General features: G+C 35.7%; 1 protein-coding gene across 15 annotated transcripts in view; it reads left to right on the forward strand.

Moving 5' to 3' along the window:
• ROBO1 (roundabout guidance receptor 1) overlaps positions 1-15,681 on the forward strand; it is a 1,062,787-nt gene that overhangs the window by 992,233 nt on the left and 54,873 nt on the right. For all 15 annotated transcript variants that reach the window (XM_005606101.4, XM_070252490.1, XM_070252492.1 and 12 more), the window contains 7 exons: positions 815-896; positions 1,072-1,240; positions 1,324-1,490; positions 6,912-7,033; positions 7,961-8,192; positions 9,136-9,257; positions 13,579-13,750. In XM_005606101.4, the coding sequence (XP_005606158.3) occupies positions 815-896; positions 1,072-1,240; positions 1,324-1,490; positions 6,912-7,033; positions 7,961-8,192; positions 9,136-9,257; positions 13,579-13,750 (1,066 nt within the window). The remainder of the gene's footprint in view (positions 1-814; positions 897-1,071; positions 1,241-1,323; positions 1,491-6,911; positions 7,034-7,960; positions 8,193-9,135; positions 9,258-13,578; positions 13,751-15,681) is intronic.

A 15,681-nucleotide genomic window follows, 5' to 3' on the forward strand; every position in this document is an offset into this window, starting at 1 on the left:
GTGGGTGGCTTCTTCAGAGTTTTGGATCAGCCTAACAGTTCATTTCATGTGCCACAAAAGTCAATATGTTGTATGTCTCTGTGACAACTATTGTGACTTTGTTACTGCAATTGGCAGAGCAAGATGATAATGTTCAAATGTCGCTTGAAGATAGAGTTTTTACCTTCAGCAGAGGTGTATGGGTTCCTTATGCTGCTGTTGATTCTGAGGTTGAACATGTGACCTGTGTGTGTGTTCAGGCATTCAGTCTTTAGAGGGAGAGAGAGCATTCATTCCAGCTAGGGTTTGGCTTTATACTTACTAAGCTGCCTTAAGTTATGGGTTTAAAAAAAGTGGGAAGGAAGAGTGAATAAAAAGAAATTATTTTGTGTCTGTCTTTTTTCTATAAATATGTTTATATCAGATATCCATATAGTTGCAATTCTGATAGAAGATGAAATAGCAAGAAGAGTTACAGGCTCAACTTTATCAGCTTTATTATGTGACTTATTAAATGTAAGGATATCATTTAGCAATAAAGATTAACCCTGAGAATTTTTCATTGTCCCTGACACTGAAAACAATGTGTTAATTCAGTTAAATATTATATTTTTATTATATAATTAGAATAACAATAGAAAACAATTTTTCTCTCTTCATGCAATATTTTCTTTCACATTCAATAAAAAATATATTCAGTTAAGAGGAAGTTTCTGGTTAGTGAATTTTAATGCATTTATCCATATTCATGGGCCATATATAAACCTATCATTGCTTTTCTAGCCCAGTGAGCTCTTGATTGTTCCAAATATTTATTTCCCCTCTGTCTTCTCAGCTGGGTGACACTGGTCGGTACACCTGCATTGCATCAACCCCCAGTGGTGAAGCAACATGGAGTGCTTACATTGAAGTCCAAGGTAAATTAGATAGCATGTTTACCTTAAAATAAAGCTTCAAATGCAGTTGTTTACTTACTGGTAAAGAGATGAAGTAGATGTCCTGATGCCTGAGTAGGTGTGTGGATATGTTATCTACATTTATGTGCTTATCGGTACACGTGTAAACATCTTTCATGTTTTTCTCCTTTGTTAGAATTTGGAGTTCCAGTTCAGCCTCCAAGACCCACCGACCCTAATTTAATCCCCAGTGCCCCCTCAAAACCTGAAGTTACAGATGTCAGCAGAAATACAGTAACATTGTCATGGCAACCAAATTTGAATTCAGGTGCAACTCCAACATCTTATATTATAGAGGCCTTCAGGTAAAATGAAGATGTTTTGTAGTTGTTTCTTTTTTTGATTTACCATTAAATATACGTGTTCTAACTTGTGTGTCTCTCCTTAGCCATGCATCTGGTAGCAGCTGGCAGACCGTAGCAGAGAATGTGAAAACAGAAACATTTGCCATTAAGGGACTCAAACCTAATGCAATTTACCTTTTCCTTGTGAGGGCAGCTAATGCATACGGAATTAGTGATCCAAGCCAGATATCAGATCCAGTGAAAACACAAGGTAAATATTGATTTACTCAACCTTGTGACACCTACTTATTCTTAGATGTAATTTTACAGGTAAATCATTTGAACTACATGCTAGGATTGTATATGTAACATAGATCTGTTGTCCAAGTTGCTCAATTTTTAATGCACAAACATCATGTCTGCAAACTTTATTATTCTCTGCACTAAGCACTCCAAGATAAGATTAGTAACAAAGAACAATGTTTCTTGTTTTATAAAATCACAAATCCAATGAGACAAAAATATTATGTGAATATTTTTGTATTATATTTAATTTCTTGATTTTTAAATATGGTTCCATGTAGGTGTAAAATCTTAATCACATAATAACCATATTTAAAATTGAGTAGATTTTATTTGTATTGACATCAGTGCTCATGAACTTCTGGATGAGTTTTGAAAATTACAGCCCTAGTCAAGTAATACTCTCTGGAAATCATGCAAATGTAAGAGAGATTTGGAAGATAAACTTGAACTTGTTCTTATCTCTCTGTCCAGTCAACCTCCTACAAAGCATGGAAAAAAATATTTTAGGTCTCTATCACATTAGCCTGTCTTTCATTGTTGAATATGTGAGGCATGATATATTAAACTTTAAAATGGGAATCATTTTGGTCAAAGCTGGGTTAAAGAAACAGATAAAAAGAAAAATGAACATGTTGAAGCTGTTTCTAAAAATCTTTGAAATTGGAAATTTATTTACTTGGGCCATATTCTGGATACACTGCTTTTTATTGTCTTTTGTGAATAAAAATTATTTTTAGCTTTCAACATATAGATTATTATCTCTCCTATCCACCCTCTTGCTCCTCCTTTTATTTTAATGCTTAAATAGGAATAAAATTTATATATTGAAAAGAAAAAAAGATGAATTTGGATCAACCTTTACCTTTTTTTATGAACATACTGTCATTGCAATTAAAATATACTTGTGAAGAAAGATAGTGCTAGATGGTAGTGATTAGAAATATAAAATTCTTTTTTCAACGTACAGAGGAATCATAATGCCCCTATCTTGATTGTATATTTCCAAAGGAAAAATTGGAACTTAGTTACAGTGATAGAAACAAGTTGGGCACAAAATGATTGAAAGACAAGCTATTTTTTCCTGGTTTTGGAGAGGGTCAACCAGCCATGTTGAATGTTTTGTCTCTCCAGTGAGTGTATAAACAATCTTTTTGGAAAGAACTTTTGTTTCAGAATTCCCAGAGAAAGCAAACCAAGTCGTAGAACATGCCCACGACTGTCTCTTGTTGTGTGAATTCCACACCCCCAAATGCCTATATTTGCTACTATGAGTCACCTCTCCAGGAGCTCAAACAGTCTCGGAGCCTGCCTTAAGGCGGTGTGAGGTTTTCAATATTAGATAATGCGTTTGTAAAGAATGCAGAAACTGTGGCAGCTGTAAAGTGAATTTACACTTGGTCTCTACCTAGTAAAGTGAAAGCTTGTGACTGACTGCTGTTCCGTCATATGAATCATATGATTGCTTTTCTATGTGCCCTCATTTGTAAGTGAGGGGGTCATTAACATTTGTCTCAGAATCAATTTAAATCTTTTCAAATTTTAATCAACTCACCTTTGAACATGGATAGCTAATGGATGAACCCACATCAGCTGGAAGACTGGAAATACAGTGAAACAGGCATACAATTTTGAAATCAAAAAAATTTTAATTGCGGCTTCTCAACCTGCTAGCTATGTGGCCCTGAGCAAGTTAGTTAGTCCTGAGCTTCAGTTTCCTCACCTATAAAATGGAGCTAAAAATATCTATTCCACATGATTGGACAAGGATTGAATTAACTAATCAGTTCATGAAAATACAAGACTCAGATTCCTTTTCTGTTTTGTGCCGTAAGACTTTGTTATCAGACTCATATTTGTTTTTCTATTTGGACTAAAAGTAAAGGAAGTTTCTAAAATTTGCAGATATCATAAAACTGAGAAAGACAGCTAGTATGCTGAGCGAGAGAATCAGAAATAATATGTCTCGACTGGAATGATGGGCCTGCAGTAACAAGATTAAAATTAATGCAGCAAATTTGAAAGTCTGGTACTTGAACTTAAGTTTTAAAAATTAGCTGTAGAAGGATAGACTGATAACAGGATTAAAGGGAGTCCATGTGAGTGTGGGTCAGGGCGTGCAAGGGGCAGGCAGACTTCTGTGTTTGAGGTCAATTAAGACACCTATCTGAGCCAACTGAGTGATGTAGTTGCCAAGAGAACAAATGTCGTCTTAGCTGGCGTTGGCAGAATTATGTTTGGATCAAGTAATCTCCTCCCTTTACTCTGAACTGGTCAGATCGTGAATGCGGTAAAGTGTTCTCTTTGCGCACTCTGTTTTTAGGTAGACTTTTAAGACTTTTAAGAAGAGGACAATGAGGATAATTGGGGGAGCTGCAATGAAGGCTGAAAAAACATCATTGGAGAAGGAATCCAAGGATCTTGGAATGTTTAACCCCCAAAATAATAAATTTAGAATAGGCATGACACTGTTCTCTTTAAAATTTTAAGAGATTATCATGTGAAAAATGTATACTTATTCTAACTCCAGGCAACAAAATAGGACCAACGAGTGGAAGTAATGTTGAGGCAGATTTCATTGTCTAGTTCTTGTACCGCTTTTGAGACACTGTGAAGCCCAGCTGAAGGTCAGGCTAAAATTGACTATAGCGGGAACCTGGGGACAAACCTGGAAAAAATCCAGTTGGAGAGTACAGAATGTGTAAGCCATAAGGGGAAGAGGCAGAGGTGGAGGAAATTCAGGAAAGACTTGATGGAAGTTGATGCATAAGGGAGCAGGTGTAATTTCTATAAGCATTTCTGTAACATGGCTGCAAAGAAGTCTTCCTCAAGTGGAGATTCCTGTGAGTGAACTGGGTCAAAGTTAAAGTTGCACAGACACAGGGCACAGTATCCAGTTCAGGAGGCAGCTAGACCTATGTGGCAGTTGGAGTTGGAGCCTTGTCACAGGATAATCAAAATGTATTTTCCCAAAGACCGGATTTGATAATGCAAGGAAGATGAGATGAGTAGCTGGCAAGTAGAGTTGGTGGTGGTCATTGCTGGGATGGTGGTGGTGGTTGGTACTGTTACTACTGTTTCTCATCCACATGTCCTATCCATGCAGCATTCTTGAGCCTTATCCTTTAAAGAATATGTACATAGAAATTGTATGGTATAGATATTAAGAGATTTGTTATTGTAAGTAACGAAGTGAGATCTGAGTAATCTCCCTCGAGATTGTGTATAGGGAATCCCAATAGTGGGGGAGCAACTGGATGGAATCATATCTGAGGTCTCCTCTAAGTTTAAGTCTAAATGTTGGGAAGGAGCTTTTACATTATAATGCATTTCTTTCAGGAGGAGGCGCAGAACAAAAACAATAAAGGGACTGATTCATAAACTTCTCAATGTTACATTATTAGACATTACTTTCCATTTTTCTCTCTGATGGGAAATTTCCTAAAATAATATTCTAGACTGCCATTGCCAAAATGTTACACTAGGCAAGGGAGTCTAGTAATTTTTCTAAAGAGACTAACTGGCAAGTTTACCTCAAACCAGAGAAATTAGAGATTGCGATGCAAATCATAGTAGTTATCTTTTAAAATGGTTATTTATGTGTTTGAAGATACTTCCTAAAAGGCAGAAAATTCCCTGAGGATGGAAGCTTACATATTAGAGAATATGTTTAGAAGCTGATGTGATGTATGTGTTTTCCATACAGTAATTTGCTTTAGCTCAGCCAATGTTGATTAAACACATTCATATGTAAGTAATTCTGTAAGTGCTTTCTATCTATAAGCTGTGATAATAGGTAGCCTGAGGGACAATATTAGCCAGTGGTATTTGTAGGATATGATAAAGTATGAGAACCCAAAATTATCTCCATTTTTTTTTTCATTTTGCTTATTTATAAGCTTAATTTATAGGCTCAGTATACAGTCAATGGTATTATATCCGAGAACATTGAATAGCACTCTTGATCAGCCATCTCTTCCATTTGCCTGCCTTCCGTGAACTCCATCAAAGATACTTACCAACCTCATTTTTTTTTTTAAAGATTGGCACCTGAGCTAACAACTATTGTCAATCTTTTTTTTCATTTTTCGGCTTTTTCTCCCCAAATCCCCCCAATACATAGTTGTATTTTTTAGTTGTGTGTCCTTCTGATTGTGCTATGTGGGACACCGCCTCTCTGTGGCCTGATGAGCGGTGCCATGTCCTCACCCAGGATCCAAACCAGCGAAACCCTGGGCCACCGAAGCAGAGCTCGCGAACTTAACCACTGGGCCACGGGGCCGGCCCCCCAACCTCATTTTTAATATTCATGTTTTTGCTTTCTATCCAAAGTCAGCTCTTTGAAGGTATTTAATCATATAGGAAACTAAAATTCTTGTGTCTGTTGATGGGATGATACATAATCTTAGAATACACGTGCCGAGATACAATACTCTGATAAGGAGAATTCTGGACACAAAAAAATTCTTTATTTTCTTCTCTTTGTCCCTTTGCGTTTTCTTTTACTATTGTAAACAAAGCAAAACATCTGTATTTAGGAAACCTCTTTAGAAATGGGCAGTTTTTTATTGAGTACAGACTTATTAAGTTTAATAAAACCCCTCTGTTGAAAAAAGAAGCGCAACATAAATGAACACCAGTAGTAGTTTAATTCTTACTATGTTCTTGTCTCCTTTCTAAAATTTTGGTGTTCTTGAGTTAAGGACTCTTTATTAAGGCTTCTTTACGATGATACAATAACTAAGCTAAATCAAACCAGCTATTAAATAGATGTTAAGTGCTCCTTTCTCATCAAATTTATTCTGTTCTATTCCATTCCATTCCACTGGTGGCTCCTGTCTGCCCCATCATTGCCCCTAACTTATCACATACCTCATTTGAGAAGATATCCAGGTTCATCTTATAACATGTAAGGTGTCTAATTTCTTTTGGTGCTGCTTTTTCCTTATATGTTTTCATTCTTTTCATTACTGATCCACTTTGCTGCAATTTCTGGCTCTTTCATGCATAGTTAGGATCACTACAGTGGTTGTAAACTCAGAGGGGATTGCACCAGGCTCCTCATCCTCGGCAAGAAAGCAATCATGACATGGAACGGGGAGCCTCAAACGCTGCTGTTGGCCAGGGTTACCTTGGCCTCCTGCTCTTTTTTGCTTTCTACATGCCCTCTTCTTGTTCTCTCTCTCTCTCTCTGTATCTCCCTCTCCTCTTGATCATAATAAAAAGGTTAAGTTGTTCCTATTTTATTCTCTATCACAGGTTGGCTTCACAGTTGGAATGATTCTTCTTTGTTGAGAGTTGCTATGAGTGAAAAGATTGTTTCACCATGTTTTCATTCACATTAGTAACATTGTGTGGGCTCTAACACAGTCTTCTTGGATTGTTGCAGATGTTTCCCCAACAAGTCAGGGGGTGGATCACAAGCAGGTCCAGAGAGAACTGGGAAATGTGGTACTGCATCTCCACAACCCTACCATCCTTTCTTCCTCTTCAATCGAAGTGCACTGGACAGTGAGTCATTGTTGTTGCAGTATTTGATCTTAGTTTTAATAGGCAGATGCCTTCTGGGAGATCATTATATCATCATGTGATCTATATATATATATATATACAGCAGATATTTAAATTATATATATCTGTCATCCATTTCTCCACCAATGATAACTTTATAATGTAAGCATTGTTTATTATGGCAGCTGGCTTTAAAACTTCCTATTACACAGCAATAATGAACTTTACCAGTCTCAGAGGAAATGAATACAGAGCATTAATTATGAATATATAACTTGCGATAGGATCATTATCACATGAATTTTTTTGTTTTTTTATGATTGGCACCCGAGTTAACAACTGTTGCCAATCTTCTTTTTTCTTTTCTTCTCCCCAAAACCTCCCAGTATTAGTTGTATATCCTAGTTGCAGGTCCTCTGGTTGTCTCTGTGGCACGCCGCCTCTGCATAGCCTGACGAGTGGTGCCATGTCCGTGTCTTGGAGCCGAACCGGTGAAACCTTGGACCACCAAAGCAGAGCGCGTGAACTTAACCACTCGGCCACGGGCCTGGCCCCAAATTCTTTTGAACTTAGGAATATTTCTGAGTAGTATTAAGAAGGCTTTTAAAATTAGAAAGTGGTAAAACACATTTGATTTTATCATTCCCTTGACCCTGACATTTCGCTGGATGTCTGCCACAGAACTGCCATGATGCCTCACATTTGTGCATGAAGCATAGAAATTTATATCTGATATGATATATTAAGCCGAAAAAGTGAACCCATTATAAAAAACAGCGATTCATTTTTAGTATATAAACTAAAAAAAAACCCGTGGGGTGAAGTCAAATAGAATTTTTTGCATTTTGTTACATTTAATCTTCATAATTTTGAAATAAACCAATAAAAACATATGAATGATTATACTTTTATTTGTCCTTTTAATAGGTGGACCAACAGTCTCAGTATATTCAAGGATATAAAATTCTTTATCGGCCATCTGGAGCCAACCACGGTGAATCTGAGTGGTTAGTTTTTGAAGTGAGGACCCCAACCAAAAATAGTGTGGTGATCCCCGATCTCAAAAAGGGAGTCAACTATGAAATTAAGGCTCGTCCTTTTTTTAATGAATTTCAAGGAGCAGATAGTGAAATAAAATTTGCCAAAACTCTAGAAGAAGGCAAGTATAATGAAATATGTGATTATTGTGAATTGCAGTACATTTATTAGAATTGTATTAACTTAATTGAAAAATTTTTAATGTAAATGATGACAGTAATTATTAACTGTCTTGATATTGAACATTATATTTTGCTTGTATAATTTTTTTAATTAGAGCTACTGAAAAAACAAAATTCTATAATACTTGACTTGCTTTAATAGTGGCATATATAAAAATGTGCAAACGTGAACATTGTATTACTTAATGGCAATATGTAGGATATGTTTAGTTATTCAGAATTCACATTTAAAGATGGAATTGTTCTCAATTTTCAAGCCTTTCCATTAATTGTTTTCCATCTGTTTATGGAATATTATTTGGAGAGAGGACTGTGAATGAGATGAGTAATGTCTTGGTTTGCCCAGGACTTTCCAGGGTTAGCAACTTATGCTGATGCCTCTTCTTCCTGGAAACCACTCAGTTCTAGACAAAACAGTAGGATTGGCCACCCTAGAACTGTAAATTAAAAATTAATATTTACGTAAAAGTAAAAGGTTACGTGTCATAAGTATACTCTTTAAAAATAATCAGAATTTTCCCTGAAATGTCTTCATTAGTTTGATTATGTAAATGATAGGATATAGTTAATTTCTTGAATGATTACCGTTCATCCTAATACTTTTAAACATTTTTAGGGAGAACATGGGACCAGGGTTACTTTTTCTGGGAGGTTTTGTGGAGATAATCTATATAACTTTTGTTATGGAAAAATCACAAGAACAATTGGTTAGCAATATTGAGGAAAAACGAATAGTTTGGGACTATTGAGACTTGGATATGATATATCTTTATGCATATATTGGTATAAATTTTATAGTTACTATTTGACTTTAAATGTTAATGTCTTTCAGTGTTCTCTAATGCACTCATAATAATCCACTTTTTAAAAACAATTTACTAGCACCCAGTGCCCCACCCCAAAGCGTAACTGTATCGAAGAATGACGGAAATGGCACTGCAATTCTTGTTAGTTGGCAGCCACCTCCGGAAGACACTCAAAATGGAATGGTCCAAGAGTATAAGGTAATAAACACGTGCTAATTTACTGATGGATACCCCTCTCCCCCGCAAAGGGGAAAGAAATCGTGCTTAAATCGTTTGTGAATATTTGGCGCCATCTGCTGGTCGACATAGCAGCATATAAAATTATTTCTGAAAATACTCTCCTGTTCATTCAGTGATTGTAGACTAATTCTCTTTGTTGGAAAAGCCATTTGAAAATAAATCAATTTGAAAGTGAGAGTCTACGTGGTTTCAAAATATATAGTTCCATCTAATTTCACACAAATAACAAATGTAAATGCTAATAAAAATCTTTCTTTGTCCCTAAAAAATAGCTTAAAAATATTTTGAGGGATTGGATTGCCCTATGGAATTGGCTATGAATCATTTTCTATCAAATATGGTTTGTTTTCCTTTTATAATATACTTAAAATTTTATAACTTTGGGCTAAGTTAGAAAAATTATTTGTGTGCCCGAAAATCAGGGTTTTTTTTTAATAAATCTTGTTTTAGTCTCTAAACAAAATTTTATGTCAGAGGGAATTCAGTTATAAATTTCTGTATGTTTAAATGAGTTTTTCAAATATGTGATATATTGTCAAGTGGTTTAATCTAATGACTCTGAATAATTATTTTACCCTAATGATTCTGAATAATTGTTTTAACCTATGAAATCATTAGCTCTAGACAATGAATTTAGAGAGACTTACACAAATTCATTTTGAGCAAATATTTTCAAGGTGCAACAAAAACTAAGTTAAGGATGTGAAATTTATCCTAACAATGATTCCATGTTATAGTAAAATCTTAATGAGCTATGATAAACGACCAATTGATAGACTGAATCAGGAAAATCTTAATAGAAAATAGGTTTTATGGTATTTTTTCAACATTTATGTTGAAAACACACTATGTACTAGACGAAATTTAACTGCAAAACATGTATTTCTCTAGACGCTGCCTTACGTTTCTGTGATGCCTCAGTATTTTTCTAGTTACTAGCTAAATTATGATCGTTAGTAGATTACCTCATACAGGTGAATGTTTTAGACTGTGCCTATTGATATGAAACTGATGTTTAGAAGGTGAATACATGCACCTTCTCTAGCAGAGGTCAGTGCTTTTTAATTACAAGAATCACTTGTGGAATCATTTTCCAAATATAAGAGCCTGGCCCCCACGCTCAGAGATTCTGATGCAGTAGGTCTGACATCAGGGCCTGTGTTTATATTTTGGTAAATGTCTCCAGGTAACTCTGATGTGCACTCTTTGTTAAGGCCTAAATAAAGACGATAAATGGTCTTTTGAGTAGCAAATTAATTTGTTCAATAACCAACTATGCTGAGCTTAATTTTAGGTATAATATTTTATTTCAAAATTATTTTTAAAGACAAACTGAAAACCTCTTTATGAAATTTGTGTACACTTTAAGAGGGTGACTTTTTTTTTAAGTATTTAAAATTCTGCCATAAATGTACAGTGGATGTTTTAAAGTCTTTCAGATTAGATCTCCTAGTGTAATTGAGTCATTAAAAGGTAAGAGTCTCTACACTTTTAAGTGCTTTCTCATGAGTTTCAGGGTTATTTTCGTACTGGGGAGGGACAGAATGCTATGGTTCAGTCTGGAAAATAAACTGTTATAGAAATTTTTAAGGATTTAAAATGAGGTGATGTCTCAGCTCTCAAGCAAAATTGTGTAATGTAGGCATTTTCCCCTAAGAGTCAAAACTCATTTCTCTCCTGAAAAAATGCAAAAGGGTGGATTTCACTTAACTTCATGGTCAATTTAAAATAATAAAATGCCTTTCAGAATCTGATTGACTGGTTCAAAATCAGTTTGTGGCTTTGGTTCAGCTGCATAATGTAATTGGGGAAAAAAAAGCACAAAGGACTCTTTATTTCCAAATGGTCAGATCCTGGTATAGAGTCTGACCATTTGCTCGTGTTATGCATTGAAACTATATTAAAATAATATTAACTTTCAAAGAAAAAAATTAAAGGTTATTGACCATGTGACAGAGGACACTGATATTAGATTTATTTTAAATCCCATTTCCTTTTACAGTTTAGACAATAGGCTACTTGAAGCTAATCTCACATATGGCTCGAGGATATCCTAAAGAATATAGAGCAAGGTTTACTACTCCATGGATCATTTTCTTTTGGAAACTGAGTCCAAATCCAGTCATGCACTGTATACAAGTTCTTCAACATTGAAAAAGATCATGCTATGATTAAATAATCCTTTAGTGAAACTTAAAATAAGGATTATAGTGTAGTTTAAACATCTTAATATCCTGGAAATAATTTCCTAGCAGAAATATCATTATCAAAGTTAATGAATATACAATAATTTTCTATTGGAAGAATATTTTCCTTTCAAGTCAAATATATATTGTTATTCTTTATGATCTCATATATGTTATCAAAGACTAATTAATATTCCCACTTAAATATGAGATCAGAATGCTAATTTTCTCTCATTGGTAATAGTTGAACATACCATAGGCTGAATTAAATCCTAGGATAATCCCTACTCCTTATTTCAGTTTTATTTTTAATAACCACATTTATATAAAGATGCTTTAGATTATTCAGAAGCTCTCTTTTTAAATCAACTGTGTCTTGATTTTGACATAGAAGGTGATGTGACTGTGACAGCGTCAGGTAATTTTATCCTGAAGAACTATTGAAGTAAAGTACAGATCTTCCTTGACTTACGGTGGGGTTACATCCAGATAAACCTATTGTAAGTTGAAAATGCATTTAATACCCCTAACCTACGGAGCATCATAGCTTAGCCTACCTAACAAATCTGCTCAGAACACTTACATCAGCCTACAGTTGAGCAAAATCATCTAGCTCAAAGCCTATTTTATAATGAAGTGTCGCCTATCTCATGTAATTGATTGAATACGGTACTGAAAGTGAAAAACAGTATGGTTGTCTGTGTCCAGCATGGTTGTAAGCATATCAGTTGCTCACCTTCACGATCATGTGACTGACGGAGAGCTGCGCTCACTGCCGCTGCCCAGCATCATGAGAGTATTGTACCACATAACGCCAGCCCAGGAAAAGATAAGATTTCAAAATTTGAAGTATGATTTCTACTGAATGTCTGTCTCTTTTACACCATCATAAAGTCGAACCACTGTTAGTCAAACCATTGTGAGTCGGGGACTGTCTGTACTAGACTCGAAGCTTCCTCCTCCTCTTTGTTTTGTGTTATCTGGTCATCCAGGGTTATGCTGTAGTAGGAGTGCAAATGCTGAGTGATGGTAGATAAGTTATTTTTCTTATCTGGATATAGACAACTTTTTACAAGGTCCTTTTTTTTCTGGCAAATAATTTCTAGATGTTTAAAAAAACCCTGATGATATGGGCTGATAGGAACCAGTGTCTTTGAGCAAAAATTTTTAGACTCACCTAATATAATCCTTTAAAAGTATATGAGAAAGTTCAAAAAGGTCTTGAGGGTACAGTAGTCCCCCCTTCTCCATAGTTTTGCTTTCTATAGTTTCCACTACCCACAGTCAACCACAGTCTGAAAATATTAAGTGGCAAATTCCAGAAATAATGACTTAGAAGTTTTAACTGGTGCACTGTTCTGAGTAGCGTGGTGTAATATTGCACCATCCTGCTCTGTCCTGCTGGGGATGTGAATCCTCTCTTTGTCCAGTATATCCATGGTGTATACTCTATCCACCCCCCACCCCGTTAGTCACTTAGTAGCCGTCTGGATTATCAGATCAACTGTCATATGGAATCACCGTGCTTGTGTTCAATAACCCTTGTTGTACTTAATAATGGCCCCTAAAGCACAAGAGTAGTGATGCTGGCAATTTGGATACGCCAAAAAGAAGCCGTAACGTACTTCCTTTCAGTGAAAAGGTGAAAGTGCTCGACTTAATAAGAAAAAAAAAAAAAATAGTATACTGAGGTTGCTAAGATCTACGGTGAGAGCGAATCTTCTATCTGGGAAATTTTGAAGAAGGAAAAAGAAATGTGAGCTAGTTTTGCTGTCACACCTCAAATACGTATGTATAGGAAAACATATAGTATATATAGGGTTCAATACTATCCATGGTTTCAGGCATCCACCGGAGGTCTTGGATGGTATCCCGTGCAGATAAGGGGGCACTCCTGCACTACTAACACTAGGTTTGCCTGAAAGAGTCTTCTCAGAACTAGATCTGAGGGAAAAATGACTTCTGAAACTTCCTATATTAAGTTCATGATAGATCTGAACTCTGTCTAGGTTTAAAACCATGATATGCTATGTTGATCTTTGTATTAACTTGCAGCATTTACCAGCTTCCCATTTGTTGTGCTCTTCTTACAGGTCTGGTGTCTTGGCAATGAAACTCGATACCACATAAACAAGACCGTGGACGGTTCCACGTTTTCTGTGGTCATTCCCTCCCTGGTTCCAGGGATCCGATACAGCGTAGAGGTGGCAGCCAGCACTGGGGCTGGGGCTGGGGTGAAGAGCGAGCCACAGTTCATCCAGTTAGGTCAGTGCAGGACGGATCTGGTTTGAGAGTGTACCAATGAGCGCTTGGCCCTGCTTTTGTGTTTTTGCATGTAGTGGAGCCATCATTGCAAGTTGAATGGACCGTGAATAAAAAGCACACATTTTAAACGATATTTCAAGCAAAAGGTGCCAAGTTTCAGTGTCATCCTACTCCTGTCTTGTTGAATTCTTTTCCTCTATTCAATGAATACTATTAATTGAGCAGCAAGGATACCTCAGTGAACAAGAAAGACACAGTCTGCACCTTCATGGAACTTACGGTTGCTTGGATTTAAAAAAAAAAAAAAAACACACTTCCGTGCAAAACTTAAACTAGGTTTTGGAAATTTGCAGCGATACGCAATTTATAGTCATCATTTTTGTGTCTATTTAAAATTGCAATTGTTTTTTTATAACAAAAGATAGACTGAGATGTCAGAGAGCATTGGAATATGGTTATATGCTAATCACTTAGAATGTTAAGTACAATGTGTGCTTCAAAAGTGGTTGGATGAATTAAAAAAATAAAAAGACAGAGAAGACTTTATTACCATAGTTATTTGTTACCAACACAAAAGCAGGGCCAAGCGCTCATCGCTACAAGCAATGTGGCATGAACATAAAATACAGATTAGCAAGTGGTTACCAGTAAAATCTAAAACAAACGAGAGAAACGGCAAGAAATACAATTATGGATGGAAAAGGAGGGAAAAGGTCAGATAACAGGCAACGTTTAAACTATGAAAGATGCTGAGAAGTATATGGTCAACTTTGTGTTTATTCCTTTTAGTTCAGAAGTTAAACGTTAGTAGTATTTTATGTCAGTTGCTAAATTACAAAAAATAATCAGATACGTGAATCTTTATACTTCACAAATAAATACACAGTACTTGGCACGTTGATAACACTGATGACATCCTAGAAATTACTTCAAAACAAAATTAGGAAACATTTGGCTTTGAATAAATTTTGTTACTATACATAAGGGATTTTGCATTCTATTTGGAAACCGTTATTGATGTTCCATTGAGAAAATTCTAGATGCTGTAACAGATACATTTGCAGAATCTCTGTTGTATAATACAATCATAAAGTCCACCTGAAGTCCATTGCTTGTAGGTGGGACCCTGTTCCATGTAGATATGGAGGGTCATGGGCTGATGAAGTTTATGCTCTTTAACGTGGGGCTTCCAAGGTTGACCCTGGGCCAGCAGAAAGGAAGAAAAGAAACACAAAGTGTGGAAGGGTTAAATGGTACAGGTCTGCAAATGGTGTACATCACCCATGCCCAGAACTCAGTCATCTGATTCCAAATAGATAAATGGAAACACGGGACAATGAAGTCACTGGCTAGGGAGCTACTTTCCAACAACTCTATGTTGTGGAAAACTCTATTCAAACTTTTACTAAGAGCTTGCTGTCTCTACCACAGCCACGAGCCAGAATTTGATTTTTGGATTATCTTTCACATTAAGCACATTTTAAAACAGTGATTATGTACACACCTTTTAAGCAAAAATAGCTTCATGGTTATTTCTGGTTCATTTATTACAAAATTCCAAGCAATACAGGAAACTAAAAAAATTGCTTGATGCATCTGTTACAATGTTATGTAAGCTATGGGGGAAAACAGTCTCAATATAGATCTTTTTACTCAAATAGTTCCCAGTTTTGTGAAATGTCAGTATTAACTTATTACAGTTGAAATTATAAGTTACATTGGGATGACCCTATACATTGTTGGTGTCCTTTACCTATTTTTATAACATATGACTTTTAGTCTAGGTTTTCAAAGAAAAATTGGAAAAAGGACCATGTGTAATTTTATTTATTTAAGATTTAAATCATGGGATTTAAGGGTCAAATTAGTTTTCTTGGAATTATAAATGTGTTCCAGTTTTCCATATCTTAATATAGACTCAGCTGCAGTGA

Source organism: Equus caballus, chromosome 26 (assembly GCF_041296265.1).
Source record: "Equus caballus isolate H_3958 breed thoroughbred chromosome 26, TB-T2T, whole genome shotgun sequence".
NCBI lineage: Eukaryota > Metazoa > Chordata > Mammalia > Perissodactyla > Equidae > Equus > Equus caballus.